Genomic DNA, 21,503 nt, shown 5'->3' with positions numbered 1-21,503 from the left:
TTGAAGCTGAGTTGGGAGAAGATCAATTTGGCTTCAGAAGAAATGTAGGAACACGTGAAACAATCCTGACTTTACGTCTGATCTTAGAGGATCGAATCAAGAAGGACAAGCCCACGTACATGGCATTCGTAGATCTAGAAAAGGCATTCGATAATGTTGATTGGACCAAGCTATTTATGATTCTGAAGATGATAGGGATCAGATACCGAGAACGAAGAATTATCTACAATCTGTATAAAAATCAGTCTGCAGTGATAAGAATCAAGGGGTTTGAAAAAGAAGCAGCTATCCAGAAAGGAGTGAGGCAAGGCTGCAGTTTGTCCCCTCTACTTTTCAATGTTTACATAGAACAGGCAGTAAAGGAAATCAAAGAGATATTTGGAAAGGGAATCACAGTCCAAGGAGAGGAAATCAAAACCTTAAGATTTGCCGATGATACTGTTATTTTATCTGAGACTGAAGAAAATCTCGAGAAGTTGCTGAATGGTATGGATGAAGTCTTGGGTAAGGAGTACAAGATGAAAATAAATAAGTCCAAAACAAAAGTAATGGAGTGCAGTCGAACGAAGGCAGGTGATGTAGGAAATATTAGATTAGGAAACAAAATCTTAAAGGAAGTAGATGAATATTGTTACTTGGGTAGTAAAATAACTAACGATGGCAGAAGTAAGGAGGACATAAAATGCAGACTAGCACAAGCAAGGAAGAGCTTTCTTAAGAAAAGAAATTTGCTCACTTTAAACATTGATACAGGAATTAGAAAGATGTTTTTGAAGACTTTCGTGTGGAGCGTGGCATTGTATGGAAGTGAAACATGGACGATAACTAGCTCAGAAAGAAAGAGAATAGAAGGTTTTGAAATGTGGTGTTACAGAAGAATCCTGAAGGTGAGATGGATAGATCGAATCATGAATGAAGAGATAATGAATCGAATTGGTGAGATGAGATCGATTTGACTAAATTTGACGAGAAGAAGAGATAGAATGATAGGACACATCTTAAGACACCCAGGACTTGTTCAGTTGGTTTTTGAAGGAAGTGTAGGTGGTAAGAACAGTAGGGGTAGACCAAGGTATGAATATGACAAGCAGATTAGAGCAGATGTAGGATGCAATAGTTACGTAGAAATGAAAAGGTTAGCACAGGATAGGGTGGCGTGGAAAGCTGCATCAAGCCAGTCTATGGACTGATGACTCAAACAACAACAACAACAACAACAACAACAACAACAACAACAACAACAACAACAACAACAACAACAACTATTATTATTATTATTATTATTATTATTATTATTATTATTATTATTATTATTATTATTATTATTATTATTATTATTATTTTAATATATTCAGCTTCAGCTAAGCTAAAGTCTTTCATCTGGCTACTTATTTTTTTTTTCAAACTTCCCTAAAGGTAATATTTCATGCAAATTAATATCAATTTTTAGAAGGATTTCTCTCTGAAACCACTGAGAATTTGAACCAATAAATATTTGAACACTAAGTTCAAAATCTAAGTTATCACCAGACTTGCTGTTCACACTTAAACTTTATCATTTCATTGACTTCTTGCCTTCATTCTTGAAAAGCATAGACCTAATACAAACAATTAGGTTCAGGCTTAAAATAAATACCAATCACCTTCACTGCATCTGTGTAAATCAACTGTACAACTGCCAACTGTCAGAAAATTTGGCTACCAAGCAAGTTGGCCGAGTGGTTAGGGTCGCGCAGCTGAGAGCTTGCATTCGAGAGATAGTGGGTTTGAATCCCAATGTCGGCATCCCTGAAGATGGTTTTGCATGGTTTCGCATTTTCACATCAGGTGAATGCTGGGACTGTATCTTAATTAAGGCCATGGCCGCTAGCTTCCCAATCTAGGCCATTCCCATCCTTTTATCACCGAAAACCTTTGATGTGTTAGTGCAACGTTAAACAAGTAGCAAAAAATAAAAATTGTATAACTTCTCTGTGAGGTTTAAAAACAGTGCCGTTTTCTGTATATCATCCTCAGTGTCTGTTGTAACAGTAAATAACTCAAAATCTTGCCTTCAGAATCATATGGGGATCAAATGGGGGTGGCTTATTAGCATCCATCTTTATCCATACAGAAATACTCACAGTCTATACATAAAAAAAAAATAACAAATTAATTGCAGTACATCATAGTTTTTCACTCAGAAGTAACAGATGTATTAATGATATACATGTCTTTATTCACAAACTATTTAGCAGCCACAAAAAGTCCATTAAATTATCTTTTTACGATTGATATCAATACAGTCAATATTACCATGATAATATGATTAATGAATTAAATATTGCTATATTAATAGAAAGTAATATAATAATTATTTTTATGATAACATTATAACAATCATCATAAAACATTGGTTACCTTTATTTTCTTTACAGCTGCATCCATCTCTGCTTGCAGCTTCTTCAGTTCTGAAGAACTTGATTCTTTGTCCTTCTTCAGCTGACCCACTATTACTTCCATCCTCTTCAGTTTTTCCTGCACAAAATATTATTGATAAATATCATGCATGCATAGTTGACATCAATACTGTATGTAAAATATCATCACAAGTAAAATTATTAATTTTCACTTGTACAAAGCAGTTTTCACAAGCTTGCAAATTTATTACTACCTCTATCATAAAGGTCCTGAAATGAATGAACTAGATTGAATGAACAAGATTGAAAAGAATGTTGTCTAACTTGAGCATAAACGTGTTCCTATCTTTCTATATTGTTTTTATATATACCGGTAAAAATGGAAATCATAAACATCACAGTTTGCTAACAATTTTGAAATTATAAATCTACTGTTTTGTGTGACCAAACTGACTAACCTGTTAATTGTAATCAAGAAAAATGTACTAAAATCTTTGCCAAAGAAAAGAAAGTAACTCAAAACAACCACTGTGAACTTCCGACATGTATATGTTCTCAGTAAACTTTGAGCTTACTACAGTAGTATGATACTTTTATTTTAATTTTTAATTATACTACCAGTATATTATTTTAATATTAAATTAGACTTCCATGAGTGCAGAATATGCTTAATCAATGAGGCTTCATTGTCCCTTGATGATTAATTTCAGTTCAAGTTTCATGCTCTACAGCAGTTTTATTTTGATAGCAAAAATGGGCAGTTCCTTTTCATCTGTAGTATAGAATCTATGGAAGAGGACTTGGAGTTCTGGTGCTACAGAAAAGGAAAGAGGTATAGGCATATAGTAACACACGCATTTACAAAAAGAATTAAGCATCATGAAGGAGTCATTGCAAGGGCACATACCTGTAAGTGGATACAGGCACGATACATGACAGTATAAAGGAAACAGGGTAACAAACAGCAGCAGTATGTACTTAGTACAGTGCTGGTCCACCACAGAGACAGGTGGTGATATAATTGGCATGGAGGCATACAGACATCGGATGTTCTCCTGAGGAAGATTCTACCACAGCTGGTGCAATTGACCCTCCAAATTTACTGTAGTTGCCACTGGCCAAAGTCGCCATCCAATCTGGTCCCAAACATTCTTGATGAGTAAAAGGTTGGAGAACTTACTGGCCAAGAGAGCATGCTGACATGATGAAGGCAGGCCAGAGATACCCAAGCTGTGTGAGGCCAGGTATTATCCTGCTGGAAAACGGAGTTCTCAAGGTGCACTAGGAAGGGAAGCATACATGGTTGCAGAATTTCCTGGATGTAATGCTGCATTGTCAGGGTTCGTTCAATCTCCACTAGTGGGAAGTGAGAATCGTAGGAAATGGGTGCCCACACCATGGTACCTTTCATTGGGGTAGTATGTTGCTCTGCATGCTGTCATGCTGCCCATTCTTGGCAAAAGTTCAAACATGCCTGGTGATGCTCAGGTTGTATTGGTAGAGATCATCTCATAAGGGATGCCACAATGACAGATTCTGCTCTGCTAGCTGCCTGGATGTGGTATGGAGTACCTACAGTCTGTTGTATGATGAAATGATCCTCCTCTACAGGGGGCAACCCAAGCCTACTCTACACATGTGTGTACCCTCCCATTCCGATTGCATCCAACATCAATACACAGTATAGTCAGATCGGTTCAAGTGGTGAGCAATGTACTGAAACATCCAATCTGCCTCTCAGTCTGACGAGGCAACCTCCCTCAAACTTATCTAACTTGTTGAATGCATCACTGGGGCATGCTGCATGTTCACTCAACTTACTTCTATGGCTCACACCACTATTAGTGCCTTATTTGGTGTCTTGCTTCTATGAATGAGGGAGTCATGTATGCCCCCTAGAAGCACTTATGTGCAAATAATAAGCATTATACGCCAAAGGGATACATTTAAGCCAATGTGTGGCCATCTTCTTTGTACTCACAGGATGTGTTCATGGTACACAATGTATTTTTGCAAATGAGTGTAAAAGAGATTATGAAAATTAACTGAGTAGATTATGGACTGGGAACTAATGATTTGTATTAAGGTGGTCAGTAGAAGAAGCTGTTCATGGTAATATCTGATGAAATGGAAAGAGAAATTGATAAGGTACAATTTGAAACACCTTAAATTAGTTATTTAGAAAGCCTGACTTATTTTATACAGATAACAAATAAATGGAGGATGAGGTAGGACTGCATGCACAAAGAGCAGGATCAGAATAATTTAAGAAAAGATTTACTTCATTATTATGACTCATATCTTGCAAACTTATCTCCTGCTCAATGTTGAAAATAAAAAATTAAGTTATAAATGCTAACATAGATCTTCAAGTCTGTAATGGAAAATTCTTACAAACCTTGAGGTTGCCAATCTTCACCAGACCCTTATATCGTGGTCGATGTTGTTTCTTTGCCAAATGCATTCGAACATTCTTCTGAATGGTGACCAAGCACATTCTTCTGTACAAGATTTTGTACTTCACTAGAAGAAAGATGTCAGATGAATTTTACACTGTACAGTAAATGAATAAGGAGAGCAATTTTTAATTATCATAAGGCTTTACGAACTGATGTACACTTTGTGTATAGATGTGGATATGTATTGGTCATTCATCATGTAAATTAGGTACTGATCCCACCAGACACACTACAAATGAAGCATATCTTATCTATCAACCTTCAGTAACAGGGCACCTCATTCAGAGAGGCTCAGCAGTTTGTGGGACCTACATTGCATTTGTCGATCTTAACAAGATTAACATTAACTAAGTTGACACTGGAAAATATGGCTTCTTTCTTAACAGATCTTAACAAGAACCATCTGTTGCCATTTGAATGTTTCTGGACTGCAGGTATGTTGTCCTCTGCAGTGTTTGCTTTTGGCCTCTGTGCATTGTGTGGTACATTATCAATGGTGCAAAGAATGCCACAGTTAGATGGAAGAAAGTTCATTATTTTCCTCTGATGAATCTCAGTTCAGCCTTAATGCATATAACGGTCGCTTCAGGGTTTGGTGGCATGAAGGGGAACATAACAATCTGGCATTGATTCATTAACGCCATACATCCCGGCCACCAAGTGTTATGGTTTAGGTGTCATCAGTTGTGATGCCCAGACATGAGTTTGTTGAAGACATGGAGATAGCACAGCAATATGTCAAAAAGGTTCTGCACCCCCATTTCCTGTCATTCTTGCATGCATATTAAATGCCATTATGCAGCAAGAAAATGATCATGCAACACACAAGATGTTCTATGAGGTATGGACAACATTCCTTGGTTTTCAAAGTCACCACATCTGTCATCAACTGAATACATTACTACTACTACTAAACTTGTTTGTTTTTTTCCAATACTTATACTACTACTAAAGTGTTTTCACTCAATCTGACCTGAGGAGTATAACATGCATGAGAAAGACTCATGACTGGCAAATCCTTACCATATTTATGAAAAGATAAGAGACATTCTGTCCCCCAGTTCTTTTGCAAAAGATGATCCCTGCATTCTGTACCTGCACAAGTTATCTACTGACCAGAGGATACCTAATGAAATCAGAAAATCCTGATCCCGATCAGGAAGTAAGCCCACTGATCTTTATCACTCAGAAGTATGAAAAAACTGTTCAGTGCAGTTTTAAAAGCAGGAGCAAGAGTGTGTGTTTCATAACAGTGCTCATTTGTTGTGATGTGCTGTGATGGTTGAGATGTCTAAGAGTGTATGAAGCATGGTATTTATTAAATATTGCATAAAAGTGACAGTGAAAGAGAGTTTTTTCAAAGCAAATTAGCCGAAAGATTTTAATGTAGCAAAGCTCAGATCAGTTCAAATTTAAAATTGAAAGATTGCATTTTTCTTGATTTTTTTCCCTTGAAATATTAAGAAAAATATCACATTGCTAATGACATGTTGCACAGATTGAAAGTGCAAGATTGAAGAACATTACTACGAGGGCGAATCAAACAGTAAGTTACACTAGCTTGCCGCGAGAGCATGCTGTGTGTCGCGACCTTGGCCAATGTGGAGTAAGCTATAGTAACTGCTGACATGTCCGATAGGAAGGTTGGTGTGGTATCCCGTCATGTTGTGCGTGCAGAGTGAGCTAGACTCAATGGTGTGTCAACTGGATGTTCACTTCAAATTGTAGGTGCATGCAACAATCAAATTTCTATGGGCTAAACAGCTCCATTGCACAGACATTCATCATGAAATCACTGATGTACTGTATATGGTGAGCGTGCTATTTCTTGCCCAGGTATTGTAAAGTGGTGTAAGCAATTTGACGCTGGACGCATGGATCTCACGGACGAATATTGCGAGGGCAGGTCTGCAACGTCCAGTTCCGCTGCAAATGTTGACTGTGTGGATGGGATCATTAGAGGGAATCGGCGCATAACACTGCAGGAAATTGCCAGCATGCTGAACATTTCATGTGGCTGTATTCTCCATTGTTCACCAACATCTTGGGGGTGAAGCTGTTTCCTGCCCGTGGTGCCTCTGCTAAGGTAGTTGGAATTAAATTTCCATTACTGAACTGAACATCAGCATTTGGCGGTCAGACTGTCTCTCGAGATCTCCTGACCAATGGTACACAAACAAATGACAGCTCACAGAAGCTCTTTTCAGAGCCAATCAACCAAACCCTTGGGTCCTGTATTAAGAGTCCTTCAAATTAATGTAGAAGGCATGAGTAAATCTAAGGCTGACTATTTGTCCAAACTGTCATTAGAAAATAACATTGATTTAATCTGTGTTCAATAAACTCATATCTCTGATGAGTCGCAAATGCACTCAAGAGGAAAGATCCATGGTTACAGATTATTGGGAGTTACTTATCATCAATCATATGGTTCTGCGACCTATGTTTGCAACTCTATCATGGATGCTCATCTAGTCTCTACACACCATGAGAACAACATTTCTAACATTGTGACTCAGGTTAACAGTTTGACAGTTGTGAACACTTATAAACCTCCAGGTATCCCATGGCCTGATAATGTTCTTCAAAAACTTTGCACATCCTGCTGTCTATGTGGGTGACTTTAACAGCCATCACACCCAATGGGGATACAGATCAAATGACCTTTGTGGAGAAAAACTTACTGAATGGTCAGATTTGTCCAATATTCAGCTCATCTTCAACCCAAAGAAAAAAGGCTCCTTTAAATCAGCAAGGTGGAACACAGAAACCAGTCCTGACTTATGTTTTGTGTCCACTGATCACCAGGGATACAGTTTACCTGCTATTTGTAGAGTGCTCACAAACTTCCCACACAGTCAGCACCGTCCTGTTCTTTTGGAAATAGGCACTCAGATCCCCATTATTAGATCGTCTCCTCTTCCACGGCGGAATTTTTTCAAAGCTAACTGGGACAATTTCTCTGCTGATCTTGATAGCAGCATAAGATGGATTCCTCCTGTTGTCAACAACTACTGTAGATTTGTTAAAGCAATACATGCCGCTGCAAAAAGACACATTTCTAGAGGGGTCAGAAAGGAGTACATACCCGGATGGAATGAAACATATGAAAAACTCTACAGTGATTTTCAAGAGAATGGAGAAACAGATGTTGCTGATGAACTCATGAACAACTTAGATGAAGCCAGACGGAACAAGTCAAATCAAAATTTCTTAATTTGCAAATGAGGTGTCTACCTCGGTGGCAAATGGTACACTAAAATACACTATTGTCAAGCACTATATATTAAATTAACAAGAGAAGAAAATTTTCCTATTATACAATATTATACAATTTACGCTAACAATTTTTTCTATTAAACACACAGCTCATCCTTAATAAATTTATATTGTTTACAAAATTCTACTTATAATATCTCCTGTACTACTTACAAATATAGTCAACTGATATACAGTATGTAGAATTACTTCAAATGATACTATACAACTGGTATAAGATTACATTGCTTTTTTTTTTTTTTTTTTTTTTTTACCCATTCTGAAACCTAAGTAGCATAACGACCTGCTGCGTCTTAACCAGAGCCCCTTTTGCCACCATTTTTCAGAGTTCCTGAAGGGCCTTCACAGCTACCGTAGTGGTCCCAGGGCCCTCGAAGTCCCCACTGTACTTCACCCCTACAGGCAGTCCCCTACTTTGGCTGTCCAAACTCCTTAGACCAGGGGATGGAATTAATTTATTCACACACATTCTTTTTATTTACATTAACCTGCACTGGTCGAATGCCCTCTAACACTTCATTTCTTTTCTCTGTAGCTGTTTATTCTCTTCTTGAATATCTGTACAGATTTTGGAAAAGGATCAAACACTACCCCTGGTAAACTGTTCCACTCCTTCACACCCTTCCCAATGAATGAAAATTTACCCCAATCACTTCTGCTAAAATTCCTTCTAATTTTATATTTGTGGTCTGTCCTGCCGATATAATTATTTTCCAACTGAAGCCTCTCACGGATATCTTCCCATGCTTCTTCTCCTGTATAGGCTCTATATAATCCTATAAGTCTAGTTTCCTCCCTTCTCTTACTGAAAGTTTCCCACCCAAGTTCCTCTAACATTTCTGATACACTACTCTTTCTCCTGAAATTCCCTGTTACAAATCTTGCTGCTTTCCTCTGCACACTATCTATTTCTTTTATTAGGTATTCTTGGTGAGGATCCCAAACACTTGCATATTCGAATAATGGACGAACCATACTTAAGTAAATTTTTTCTTTTAATTCTTTATTGCATCCTTTAAGTAGCCTCATTATGACATGAAACAATCTGTATGCTTTCCCAACAATGTCATCCACATGACCCTTCCAGTGCAAATTACTTTCAAATCTCACACTTAAGTATATGCACTTGCCATCTTTTCGGATAACTACCTCATCCAAAGTATATTCAAATTCAGTTTTAAAGCTCCTGTTTGTAAAAGTTGTAACAGTTGATTTGCCTCCATTAACCTTCATATTATTTTCTTCAACCCATTGTTGGATACTTTCAAGGTCCTTTTGTAAGTCTGAACAATCCTCAATGTTATTTATTTCCCTATAAACAATTATATCATCTGCATACAATCTTATGTTATATTGTTCCCTAAATCATTTGCGTATATTAAGAAAAGTAACGGACCGATTATACTACCCTGTGCAATTCCCTTCCAAACTTTCTCTTCCTGCGATACATTATTTCCTACTTTGACTTTCTGAACCCTTGAATTTAGAAATGTTTTTATCCAACGTGTAACCCTTACGTCCAATCCTATTCCCTCCAATTTCTTTAATAATATTCCATGTTCCACTCTATCAAAGGCTTTGGAAAGATCTATGGCTATGCAATCTAACTGACCTCCTGAATCCAATTGATCTGATATGTCCTACTGAAATCCCACCAGTTGTGCCTCACAAGAAAATTTCTTTCTAAATCCATACAGGCTCCTCATGAACCAATTTTTATCATCACATATCCCTCTGATGTACTTTGATATTAAACTCTCCAGTATTTTACAAACTATACCGGTCAGGCTGATTGGTCTGTAGTTCTCTGGTATCCTTTTATCACCCTTTCCTTTATAAATTGGTATTATTATAGATTCCTTCCATCCCTTGGGTATTACACTATTATTTATGACATAGTAAAAGAGAAATTTTAAAGAAGGCACTATGTACCACCCCATTGTCTTTAATACCTCCCCAGTAATTTGATCACTTCCTGCTGCTTTTCCTTGCTGAAGCAGTTGGATTTCTCTGAAAATATCTTCATTTGTGAATGAGAAGCTTCTTGTTTCCCTCTGTGTCTCTCCCTCTCTATCTTCTGTTACTGTTTCCAACTCCTGACAATCTTCTACTGAATCTCTGAATTCCCTTCAAATAGGTTTGCTTTTTCAGTATCTGTTAAATAGTGTTCACCCCCTTCTCCCACCATTGTAGGAATTTGGATTCCTTTTCCTTTTTGATTCCTGATATATGAATACAGCTTTTCCATTTCCCTTTGTGGTCATTACCCTCTTGAAGTATGCCATTCATATAATTCTCTTTTGCTTCCTTTTTCACTCTATTCAGTTTCCTCATTAGCTGTTTTCTAGTTTCTCTACTTTCCCTACCCTCTTTGAATTTCCTGTTTACTACTCTACATTTTCTTTTTAATTTTCTTATTTCCCCTGTATAATAAACAGAGAATGAGGTCATTTTACCCTTTTTAACAGGTACAAATCTCTTCTAATAATAATGCTATTTGCTTTACATCCCACTAACTACTCTTTTACGGTTTTCGGAGATGCCGAGGTGCCGGAATTTTGTCCCGCAGGAGTTCTTTTATGTGCCAGTAAATTTACCAACACGAGGCTGACGTATTTGAGCACCGTCAAATACCACCGGACTGAGCCAGGATCAAATCTGCCAAGTTGGGGTCAGAAGGCCAGCGTCTCAAGCGACTGAACCACTCAGCCCGGCACAAATCTCTTCTCTCCTTCCCAAATGATTCCTTTAAATTTAGCCCAAAGTGTATCCGCATTACTCCCTTCACTTATCCAACAACTGAATTGTGATTTAAGGTAAGTCCCAAATTCATCAACTTTAGTTTTTCTGTATAATTTCTTGTCTTGTGTAACCCTCTTATTAAGCCTTTTTGGTATGAGCCCTACATCCATTATTACAGCCTTATGGTCTCCTATTCCTTCAATTACCTCAGTTTTATCAACAATTTCCCATGGTTTAACCAAGAATACATCTAGTAAGTTATTGAGACGAGTCGGTTCTTGTACTACTTGTGTAAATCCTCCCTCCCAAATTAACTTATTTGCCAGTTTCTGTTCATGGGCTTCACTTGCAGCTCCATTCCATTCAAATTCAGGCAAATTTAGATCTCCCCCAATTATTATCATATTATTATTATTGTTTTTATGACTATAATCTATTATTTTCTCAAATATTTCCATATCTCTTTCCTCTCTTCCAAGCCTGTATGTTCCTATAATTCCCACCTCCTTCATATCATCACAAACTAATTTTATTCCTAATATTTCATCCCTTTCATCGGTAAACCATTCGTGTGAACAATAAGTTTCCTTCACCAGAATAAACAACCCCCCTCCCTTTTTATCTCCTTGGTCTCTACGATAGACTGTGTACCCTTCTGGAAATACTTCTCTATTACCCACCCCTTCTCTCAACCACGATTCCACTCCTATCACCACATCAGTCTCATAAGATTCCATCAATGTACTGAATTTTAATTGTTTATTTACTACACTTTGACAGTTTACCAAGAGCAATCTCAGACCCCCTTCCTCCCTAAAACTTGATTGTTGCAATTGGGTAACTTGAAATTCCTTACTTTCCTGAGTTTCATTTTCTAGTTGACTGAGCCAGCTTGAAGTACAGCTGGCTCTTTCTACTAGTTTTCCTGGTCAGTATTATAACTCAAGGGAGTTGCCTGTTTTACGGTACATATCTTAAGATTAATAAAATCTAGAACAATATTTGCTATCTTTCATTTACCTGAATTGTTTAGATGAAGGCCGTGTTTTGTATAACAGTATCTCTCAAAACTGAGAGTATTCCGAAAATTTTTACAAATTTTAACAATATCTGTATTGACCTTGTCCACTTCAATGTTCACACACGAGTCTCTACTCAAATCATGCCTGTGGGGCACGTTCACTACAAGTGGACAGAAACTGTGGAGACTATGGATTTCAAACATTCTAGCAGGAAGGCTTGGAGGCTCTTAAAGAAGTTGGGGAGATCACCTCACATTCCACAGCCCAAATCTGCTGTATCACCTGATCAAGTTGTCAAACGGATTGCTGGATTATCTAAAGTGAAACCCAAGAAAGAACTCAATCGGTTAATAAGAAAAGAACTAACCTTCATGAAAAGACATAATATCGGTTCATCAAATATTTCTGCCCCTTTCACCGAAGAAGAGCTCCTGTCTGCTCTGAAGACAACAAAAAACCACAAAGCACCTGGTTTTTGATGGCATTCACCCTGAATTCCTCAAGCATTGTGGGAAGAACACAAGGAAATGGTTGTTACGGTTTTTCTCAAATATTCTGATTACAGGCAAACATTCTCCAGAGTTCAAACGAACCAAGATTCTGGCTATTCTGAAACCAGGTAAACCTTCCGATTGTCCTGAAAGTTATCGTCCAATTGCTCTAATGAGTGTTTGTTACAAACTTCTGGAACGGCTCATCTACAATAGAATAAGACCTCTAATTTTATAATCGTTCCCAGCAGAACAAGCCGGTTAGACCTAACCGTAGTTGTGAAGACCAAGTTCTTGCATTAGCAACCCACATTGAAACAGGTTTTGAAAAACGACTGAAGAGTGGTGCAATGTTCAAAGACCTTACAGCCGCTTATGATACGGTTTGGAGAGGGGGAGTTGTGTATAAGTTTTTAAAACTTGTTGGATGCAGAGTATTGTCACAACTCATAAACAATATGTTATCAGTTAGATTGATCCAGGTAGTTATGGATAACAAACATAGTAAAGTTAGAAAGCTCAACAATGGTCTCCCTCAAGGATCTGTGCTCTCTCCATTGCTGTTTAATATGTACATTGCCAATATACCCCGCACTACATCACGCCAATTCGCTTACATGGATGACCTAGCAATAGTTACTCAGCAATCCAATGTGAATGAGATAGAAGCAATTCTGAACAGAGACCTTGACATTTTGAGTGAGTAATTTGATAAGTGGTGTTTGATACCTAGCACCAGCAAAATGGAAACCTGTCTCTTTCACCTTAATAACAGGCAAGTAAACATTACTTTGAATGTTTCCCTCGACAACTCTCCCCTACCACACAATTCTAACCCCAAATACCTTGGAGTAACTCTTGATCGGACACTATCCTTCAGGAAACATTTAATTAATACCGCTGCTAAACTGGAGACCAGGAACAATATCATTCAGAAACTTGCAGGTTCTACATGGGTAGCATCAGCATCCACTCTTAGGTTGACAGCACTGGGACTGGTATACTCTACAGCCGAGTATTGTTCTTCTCTTTGGCTGAATAGCCCTTATGTTAAGAATATTGATGTTCTGAATCAGACGATGCACACTGTCAGCGGCGCAGTCAGATCTACTCCTCTTTATGAACCCAAGTCTTCCCATTCATGAAGACATGGTTGTTAGGTATGGACGTCTGAAGTCAAGATCTCCGCCCATTCAGACTGCAAGGGAACTCGTCAATAGGAACTTTAACGGTTCTGATGAATGGCAATTGGAGTGGACCAACACAGCTCCAGATGAATGGCAGACCCTCTTTAGTCGCCGACACCCACCACCTGGTTTTAATCTCCCCATAAGAACTTGGGTTCTTCTCAACAGAGTCCGTACCAATCATGGATGATGTGGGTCATTGTTGCATATGTGGGATATGCGCTCCTACCCTGAGTGCGACTGTGGTGAGAAGAAACAGACCATCCGCCATATTGTCACCAAATGTCCCAGGAGGTCATACTCTGGTCAGCTGAAGGAGTTTATGTGTGCTTCTGACTGGGTTGTACAATTTTTGGACAGCTTAGATTTGAGTTTATGAACTGTTTTAGATATTGATTGATTGTTTAAGGTGTTATATTGTTTGTTATATTTTTGAATATTTGTATGTAGAGTTATGTACTAGCCATAAGCTAAATAAATAAATAACCAGCACCTTGGATTTCGAAAACTGTGTCAAAGATGGGTCCCGCATCTGCTCAACAACGTTCACAAGGGACAACATTTCCAATCATCACTGGCATTCTTGCAACATATTCTGTGGAGGGCAATGAGTTTCTGCAGCGAATCATCACAGGGGATGAAATGTGGGTCCACCACTTCACCCCTGAATCAAAGAGAACATCGATGGAAAGGCTGCACACCATATCACCACCATGAAAGAAGGCCAAGGTCCAACCTTCAGCAGGAAGAGTAACAGCGACAGTGTTCTCTGACATGCCAAAAGGCACAACAATCTACTCTGCTTCATACTGTCAAACAATGCACCAGTTGCGTAAGGCAATTAAAGAAAAGCGGCGAGAAAAATTGAGTGCCGGTGTGAACGATAACGCAAAACCTCACACGGCCCGCCAAACATCCAAACTGCTGCAGGGATTCAAGTGGGAGGTATGGCAACATCCTCCATACAGTCCAATCCATGCGATTATTATGTGGTCGGTAAACTGAAAAAGGACCTCGGTGGACGATGATTCCGAAATGATGAGGGGGTGAAAGGAGCTGTCTCCAGGTGGTTACGTAGCGCTGGAGGTGTTTTATACGCATCCGGAACCGAAAAGCTGGTTGGCCGTTCTGAGAAATGTTTACAGTCTCTTGGGGACTATGTGAAAAAGAGAACTTACATTGTATGTTGTCACAGCCATGTTGTCTATATGTAGGTGGTTTAATAAATGGCCATAACTTCGAAGTGTAACTTACTTTTTGATTTGCCCTCGTATAAGTGGACCACTAATGAAAGAAAAACCTTCTAAAAATGGGGTGACATGTTTTACTGCTGATAATGGCTGGTTTGAAAGATTCTGTGAGAGTGTAAGAATATTGTTTTCCAGTGAAGCAGGCAATGAACTCTAAGTGATGCTAATTGCATGAAGTTACTGAAGGATATGATATGAATGATGCCTACTACATGGATGAAAATTCACCATCTAAATCAATGATGATTAAAACAAAGTGGTAAATTCAGCCATTCTTCCTGTAACTACACTTGTAGATCACACAGTGGAAGAGTATATAACAGCGGCAAGCAACTCCAGAGTGACACGAGTTCTCCGAGTTTGCGCCATGTTTTTAATGGTAAAAAGTGTAATAACATCTGTAAAAACAGTACCAAAGCACTCCTTGACAAACCGAGAATTGTGTACGGATTTAGAAATTAAAGAAAACGTGTTAGTAGCATCCAAATGTGAAATTAATTCTTGGATGTGGTGTGGAAGTGAAGAACTATGGTCACCACAAGAACAGGTAGAGATTTATTCCTTACTAACCTACCATCTTCAGTACTGAAGAGAGAAGTCATCCCTGGTTTCTCCGACCACCTAGCAGTTATAGCTACCCTAAAATACAAGATACTACCAGTAAAAAAATGTAACAGGTGTGGAGAGCAAGGTTGCCAAACCACCCACATCATTACTCCACCTTGTGTTTTTTCCACTGCTTTTAGTGGAGACATGTAATTGAACCCAGGATCAAACTCAAGAATGTCATTCAACCGCCTGTACAACATGTGTATTTCTGAAGGTCATGTGAATCAGCTATTCGTGACATGTACATCTTGACACTCACCAGCTCACAGAACATGTGTAAAAATTAATACATCTCTACTGAGGAAAATTAACTTGGGGTTACAGACATGGTCATGGTGGAAATGTAGTTTTCCTGAATTCTCAGAATAATTTTTTTAACATGATATCAAGCAGTGTAAATAGTGTAAAGAGTGATTTTAGCAATTCAGAATCTTGGGACTCCATGTAACAGGACAGTTACTGTGTTTTCATTTAATCCTGGCAGCCTGAAACGTGCAAAGTGAAAATAAGCAATTCAGGCCACTCTTGCCTCTTTAGACCCATCAATTGTGTGTGTTAGTGAATCCTGGCTAACTTCATCAATCTACGAAACAGAAGTGATAACTCAGTCAGACATAGTATTTAGGAAAGATCGATCATTGGACCTCAGGAGGAGGGACACTTATTGTCTTGTAACCCAAATTCAAACCTGTATGCTTTTAGCAGCTGGGAACAAAGGCAGAAGTTGTATGGGTGGAATTCATGTGCGCTGAAAGCAAGTTTCTTTTGGGTGAATAAATGAATGAATACTGATCTGCATTTAGGGCAGTCGCCCAGGTGGCAGATTCCCTATCTGTTGCTTTCATAGCCTTTTCCTAAATGATTTCAAAGAAATTGGAAATTTATTGAACGTCTCCCTTGGTAAGTTATTCCAATCCCTAACTCCCCTTCCTATAAATGAATGTTTGCCCCAGTTTGTCCTCTTGAATTCCAACTTTATCTTCATATTGTGATCTTTCCTACTTTTATAAACGCCACTCAAACTTATTCGTCTACTAATGTCATTCCACGTCATCTCTCCCCTGACAGCTCGGAACATACCACTTATGTCTCAAATATTATTACAATATTATAAGCCCACCTGTTCAATACAATACAGGTGGGCTTATAATATTGTAATAATATTTGAGACATACGTCAACTTCAATACGGAACAAAAATGAGAATAGTTACTTGTAACATACCACTTAGTCGAGCAGCTCTTCTTCTTTCTCTCAATTCTTCCCAACCCAAACTTTGCAACATTTTTGTAACTCTACTCTTTTGTCGGAAATCACCCAGAACAAATCGAGCTGCTTTTCTTTGGATTTTTTCCAGTTCTTGAATCAGGTAATCCTGGTGAGGGTCCCATACACTGGAACCATATTCTAGATGGGGTCTTACCAGAGACTTATATGCCCTCTCCTTTACATCCTTACTACAACCCCTAAACACCCTCATAACCATGTGCAGAGATCTGTACCCTTTATTTACAATCCCATTTATGTGATTACCCCAATGAAGATCTTTCCTTATATTAACACCCAGATACCTACAATGATCCCCAAAAGGAACTTTCACCCCATCAACGCAGTAATTAAAACTGAGAGGACTTTTCCTACTTGTGAAACTCACAACCTGACTTTTAACCCCGTTTATCAACATACCATTGCCTGCTGTCCATCTCACAACATTTTCAAGGTCACGTTGCAGTTGCTCACAATCTTGTAACTTATTTATCACTCTATAGAGAACAACATCATCCGCAAAAAGCCTTACCTCCGATTCCACTCCTTTACATATATCATTTATATACATAAGAAAATATAAAGGTCCGATAATACTGCCTTGAGGAATTCCCCTCTTAATTATTACAGGGTCAGATAAAGCTTCACCTACTCTAATTCTCTGAGATCTATTTTCTAGAAATATAGCAACCCATTCGGTCACTCTTTTGTCTAGTCCAATTGCACTCTTTTTTGCCAGTAGTCTCCCATGATCCACCCTGTCAAATGCTTTAGACAGGTCAATCGCGATACAGTCCATTTGACCTCCAGAATCCAAGATATCTGCTATATCTTGCTGGAATCCTACAAGTTGAGCTTCAGTGGAATAACCTTTCCTAAAACCGAACTGCCTTCTATCGAACCAGTTATTAATTTCACAAACCTGTCTAATATAATCGGAAAGAATGCCTTCCCAAAGCTTACATACAATGCATGTCAAACTTAATGGACTGTAATTTTCAGCTTTATGTCTATCACTCTTTCCTTTATACACAGGGGCTACAATAGCAACTCTCCATTCATCTGGTATAGCTCCTCCGACCAAACAATATAATCAAATAACTTCAGATATGGTACTATATCCCAACCCACTGTCTTCAGTATATCTCCAGAAATCTGATCACCGAGCTCGATAGCTGCAGTCGCTTAAGTGCGGCCAGTATCCAGTATTCGGGAGATAGTAGGTTCGAACCCCACTGTCGGCAGCCCTGAAAATGGTTTTCTGTGGTTTCCCATTTTTACACCAGGCAAATGCTGGGGCTGTACCTTAATTAAGGCCACGGCCACTTCCTTCCCACTCCTAGCCCTTCCCTGTCCCATCATTGCCATAAGACCTATCTGAGTCGGTGCGACGTAAAGCAATTAACAAAAAAAACCAACATGAAATCTGATCAATTCCAGCCGCTTTTCTAGTTTTCAACTTTTGTATCTTACTGTAAATGTCATTGTTATCATATGTAAATTTTATTACTTCTTTGGCCTAAGTCTCCTCCTCTATCTCGACATTATCCTTGTAACAAGTAACTATTCTCATTTTGGTTCCGTATTGAAGTTGACGTATGATGCCCGTAAGGAGGGCGAAACATGTACCTTTGACTTTTATGTATTATGTATAAAAAAATATTTGACCATATGAAATAGTGGATCATATTGTATTGTATTGAACAGGTGGACTTATAATATTGTAATAATACTTGAGACATTATCCTTGTAACCAACAATCTTTACATACTGCTGACTGAATACTTCTGCCTTTTGAAGATCCTCACATACACACTCCCTCTGTTCATTAATTATTCCTGGAATATTCCTGGAATATTCCTGGAATATTCCTGGGTTCCGTGTACCAAGCTCCAAACTCTCCCAGTGACATCAATGAGGAATTACTACCATCTCTAAGCCGTGTACAAAATATCCAACATCGATACAAAGGTATCTACATAACTGGTGATTTTAACTTGGAAGTTGACTGGCAGCACAATCACCCTCACCTCTCACCTATTCTGATAAATCCATTAGTAGAAACTTTCCTTACAGCGTACTATGACCTGTTTCTTGACCAATTAATTACTGAACCAACCCATATAATGAAAACCTCTACTGTAGTTCTACACCAGATTTATTCCTTACTAACCTACTATCTTCAGTACTGAAGACAGAATTCATCTCCGATTTCTCCAACCACCTAGCAGCTACAGCTACCATTAAAAAAATGTAATAGAGAAGTCTATAACTACAAAAAAGATGACTGGGAACTACTATCATACCTTCTCAGAAACCATCTAGCCACTCCTTTTTTAAACACTGTGGACATTAACACAGTGTGGCCTAGATGGCAAGGAAGTGTCTATCACTGTGTAGACAAAGTAAAAATCAGTACCAAGTAAAACTCTCCATGGAACACAAAAGAAATAGTCAAAATGATTAGTAACAGGAACGCGTTTTACAGGAATTGAAAGCAGGAAATGAATACGGATTCAGGATTGTAGAAATTTCTGAATAGAAAACTTGGCAGCTCAGCACCAAGTACATTCTAACGGGACAAGAGTTACCTCCCCTGAGGCCATTGCCACAGCATTCAGTGACAAATTTAATGAGCCAGGGAACAAATAAGTACCCCAACACAAATCAGCCGTTACCTCTCTCCCTTTTCAACCTTTACTTCACAGAGATCAAGTTAATTAACAGCTTTCGAAAGACTCAATCTCATACTGTTTCCGGCCCGGACAACATACCTGCAATTATTTTAGTGCAGTGCTCAGAAACATTAGCTCCTTCCTTGTGTACCCTGTTCAACTTATCAATTAACAGTGGCTGTGTGTTCAGTGAATGGAAATGTGCAAACGTAGTTCCAATTTTCAAAAGTGGAGGAAGAAATAACATTGATAATTATAGGATGGTGGCAATAATACCTCTCATTTGTAAGTCCATGGAGTGATTAGTAGCAAAGAAAATCTTGGAATTCTTGTGGGAGGGAGACCTGCTTGGCTCTACTCAGCATGGGTTCCTCCCACAGAGTTCTTGCATAAGCTTCTTAACAAAAGTTATCATATGGCAACAATTCTCGTGCTGTTTTCAGTTAGAGAAGTGTTTGTAGAATCGAATAATCACATTTATTTAATTTGAAAATCAATTGTTGTGACACAGGACTGTGCAGAAGCTAATGTGACTGTTCGTTATTATCAGAGTCCCGCAAAAATGGCTGCCAACTTCGCATAAGTAGGATATACAATTTATAAATGAAGTTGTTTCATTAGATTATGTTTACAATAGTGTTGTGCACACTTCATTACATATGCTGTAAGCATTTGAAATAGTACGGGCAGACAATGCCATAGTATTCCTTGTTGAATATTTAGTGGTGCCATATGGCAACGCTAAACGTTTACACTCGGTAAAACTGCTGTAGCTGTCAGATCACATTTCCAAACTCCATGGCACTACAGCCCTTGAAGGGCCTTGGCCTACCAAGTGACCCCTGCTCAGCCTGAAAGCCTGCAGATTACGAGGTGTCATGTGGTCAGCATGACGAATCCTCTCGGCTGTTATTCTTGACTTTCTAGACTGGGGCCGCTATCTCACCGTCAGGTCAGATCACATAAATCAAATTATAAACTAAGATGGACCAAAGGGGCCAATTTCGATATAGGGCGACTGTCCACATTCCCGGAGCCCAGTTATAGCAACTAAAAATCCATGACCATTGATGACATTTTTGAATTATTTATGGATAACCAGCTGATTGAACATTTAGTTCAAGAGACCAAAAAGTTTGCATTGTTTTTAAATTGTACAGACCCACAAATAAGTTCTGATGAAATTCGTTGCTTCATCGCCATACTTTACATATCTGGATACAATAAGTTGCCCTCCAAGCATTCTTATTGGGACACGCATGATGATACGATAAACACTGCGGTGTCTCAGTTGATGAGGAGGGACAGATTTCTCCAGATATGTCGATTTCTCCACTGTGCAGATAATACACAGGTCGATGAGAAGAATAAAGTGTGGAAAATTCAGCCAGTAATGGAAATGTTGAAGGAGAAGTGTGTCAAGAATTATGTGCCAGAGCAGGATTTGTCGTATGATGAGTGTATGGTTCAATATTTCAGCCGGCACAGCTTCAAACAATTTATTCATGGTAAGCCAATACGATTTGGTTTTAAACTTTTGTGTTTAAATTCAAACGATGGTTACTTGGTCAATTTTGAATTATACTACGGCAAAGGGCCTAAATCAAAACAGGAGTATGAAGGTGTGTTTGGTAAAGCTGTAAGCCCTCTGCTAGTGCTACTAGATGAGATTCGAGAGGAGAAAAGGTATCTACAGTACAATTTATACATGGACAATTTATTCAGTGGTGCAGCGCTGTTTTCGTATCTGAGCCTTCTTGGATATTCTGACAAGTAAAGCTCATTTAAAAGAAAGAACGGGGTTCATTTGAGACTGCTAAGGAATAGAATGATGGCCACCTCTACGTAAGGTGGATGGACAATATCGTCATCACAATCCTGTCTACATCATATGGCACCCAAAAAGTGGTTCCCGTGAAGAGGTTTTCTAAACTTTCTGAAACGAACAGTAATGGTTGAAAGACCTAAGTTGATATCCAAATACGATTCCGGCATAGGCGGAACTGGTACAATGGACTGAAATGTTGGCTATTATCGGGTCGGGATTTGAGGCAAGAAATGGTACTGGTCCCTGTTTACGTGGATGTTGGATGTAGCTATGCAAAATAACCAGCTACTGTATAGG

General features: G+C 38.6%; 1 protein-coding gene across 3 annotated transcripts in view; it reads right to left on the bottom strand.

Annotated features, from left to right (window-relative positions):
• Positions 1 to 21,503, bottom strand: part of jar (Myosin heavy chain 95F jaguar) — a 562,711-nt gene that overhangs the window by 143,499 nt on the left and 397,709 nt on the right. For all 3 annotated transcript variants that reach the window (XM_067138002.2, XM_067138003.2, XM_067138005.2), the window contains 2 exons: positions 4,798 to 4,922; positions 2,401 to 2,517 (listed from right to left, as the gene is read on the bottom strand). In XM_067138002.2, coding sequence (XP_066994103.2) covers positions 2,401 to 2,517; positions 4,798 to 4,922 — 242 coding nt within the window. The remainder of the gene's footprint in view (positions 1 to 2,400; positions 2,518 to 4,797; positions 4,923 to 21,503) is intronic.

The sequence above is a fragment of the Anabrus simplex genome, chromosome 1 (assembly GCF_040414725.1).
Source record: "Anabrus simplex isolate iqAnaSimp1 chromosome 1, ASM4041472v1, whole genome shotgun sequence".
In the NCBI taxonomy this organism is placed as follows: Eukaryota; Metazoa; Arthropoda; class Insecta; order Orthoptera; family Tettigoniidae; genus Anabrus; species Anabrus simplex.
Note: the sequence above shows the minus strand (reverse complement) of the source record. Positions and strands in the feature narration are given on the sequence as shown.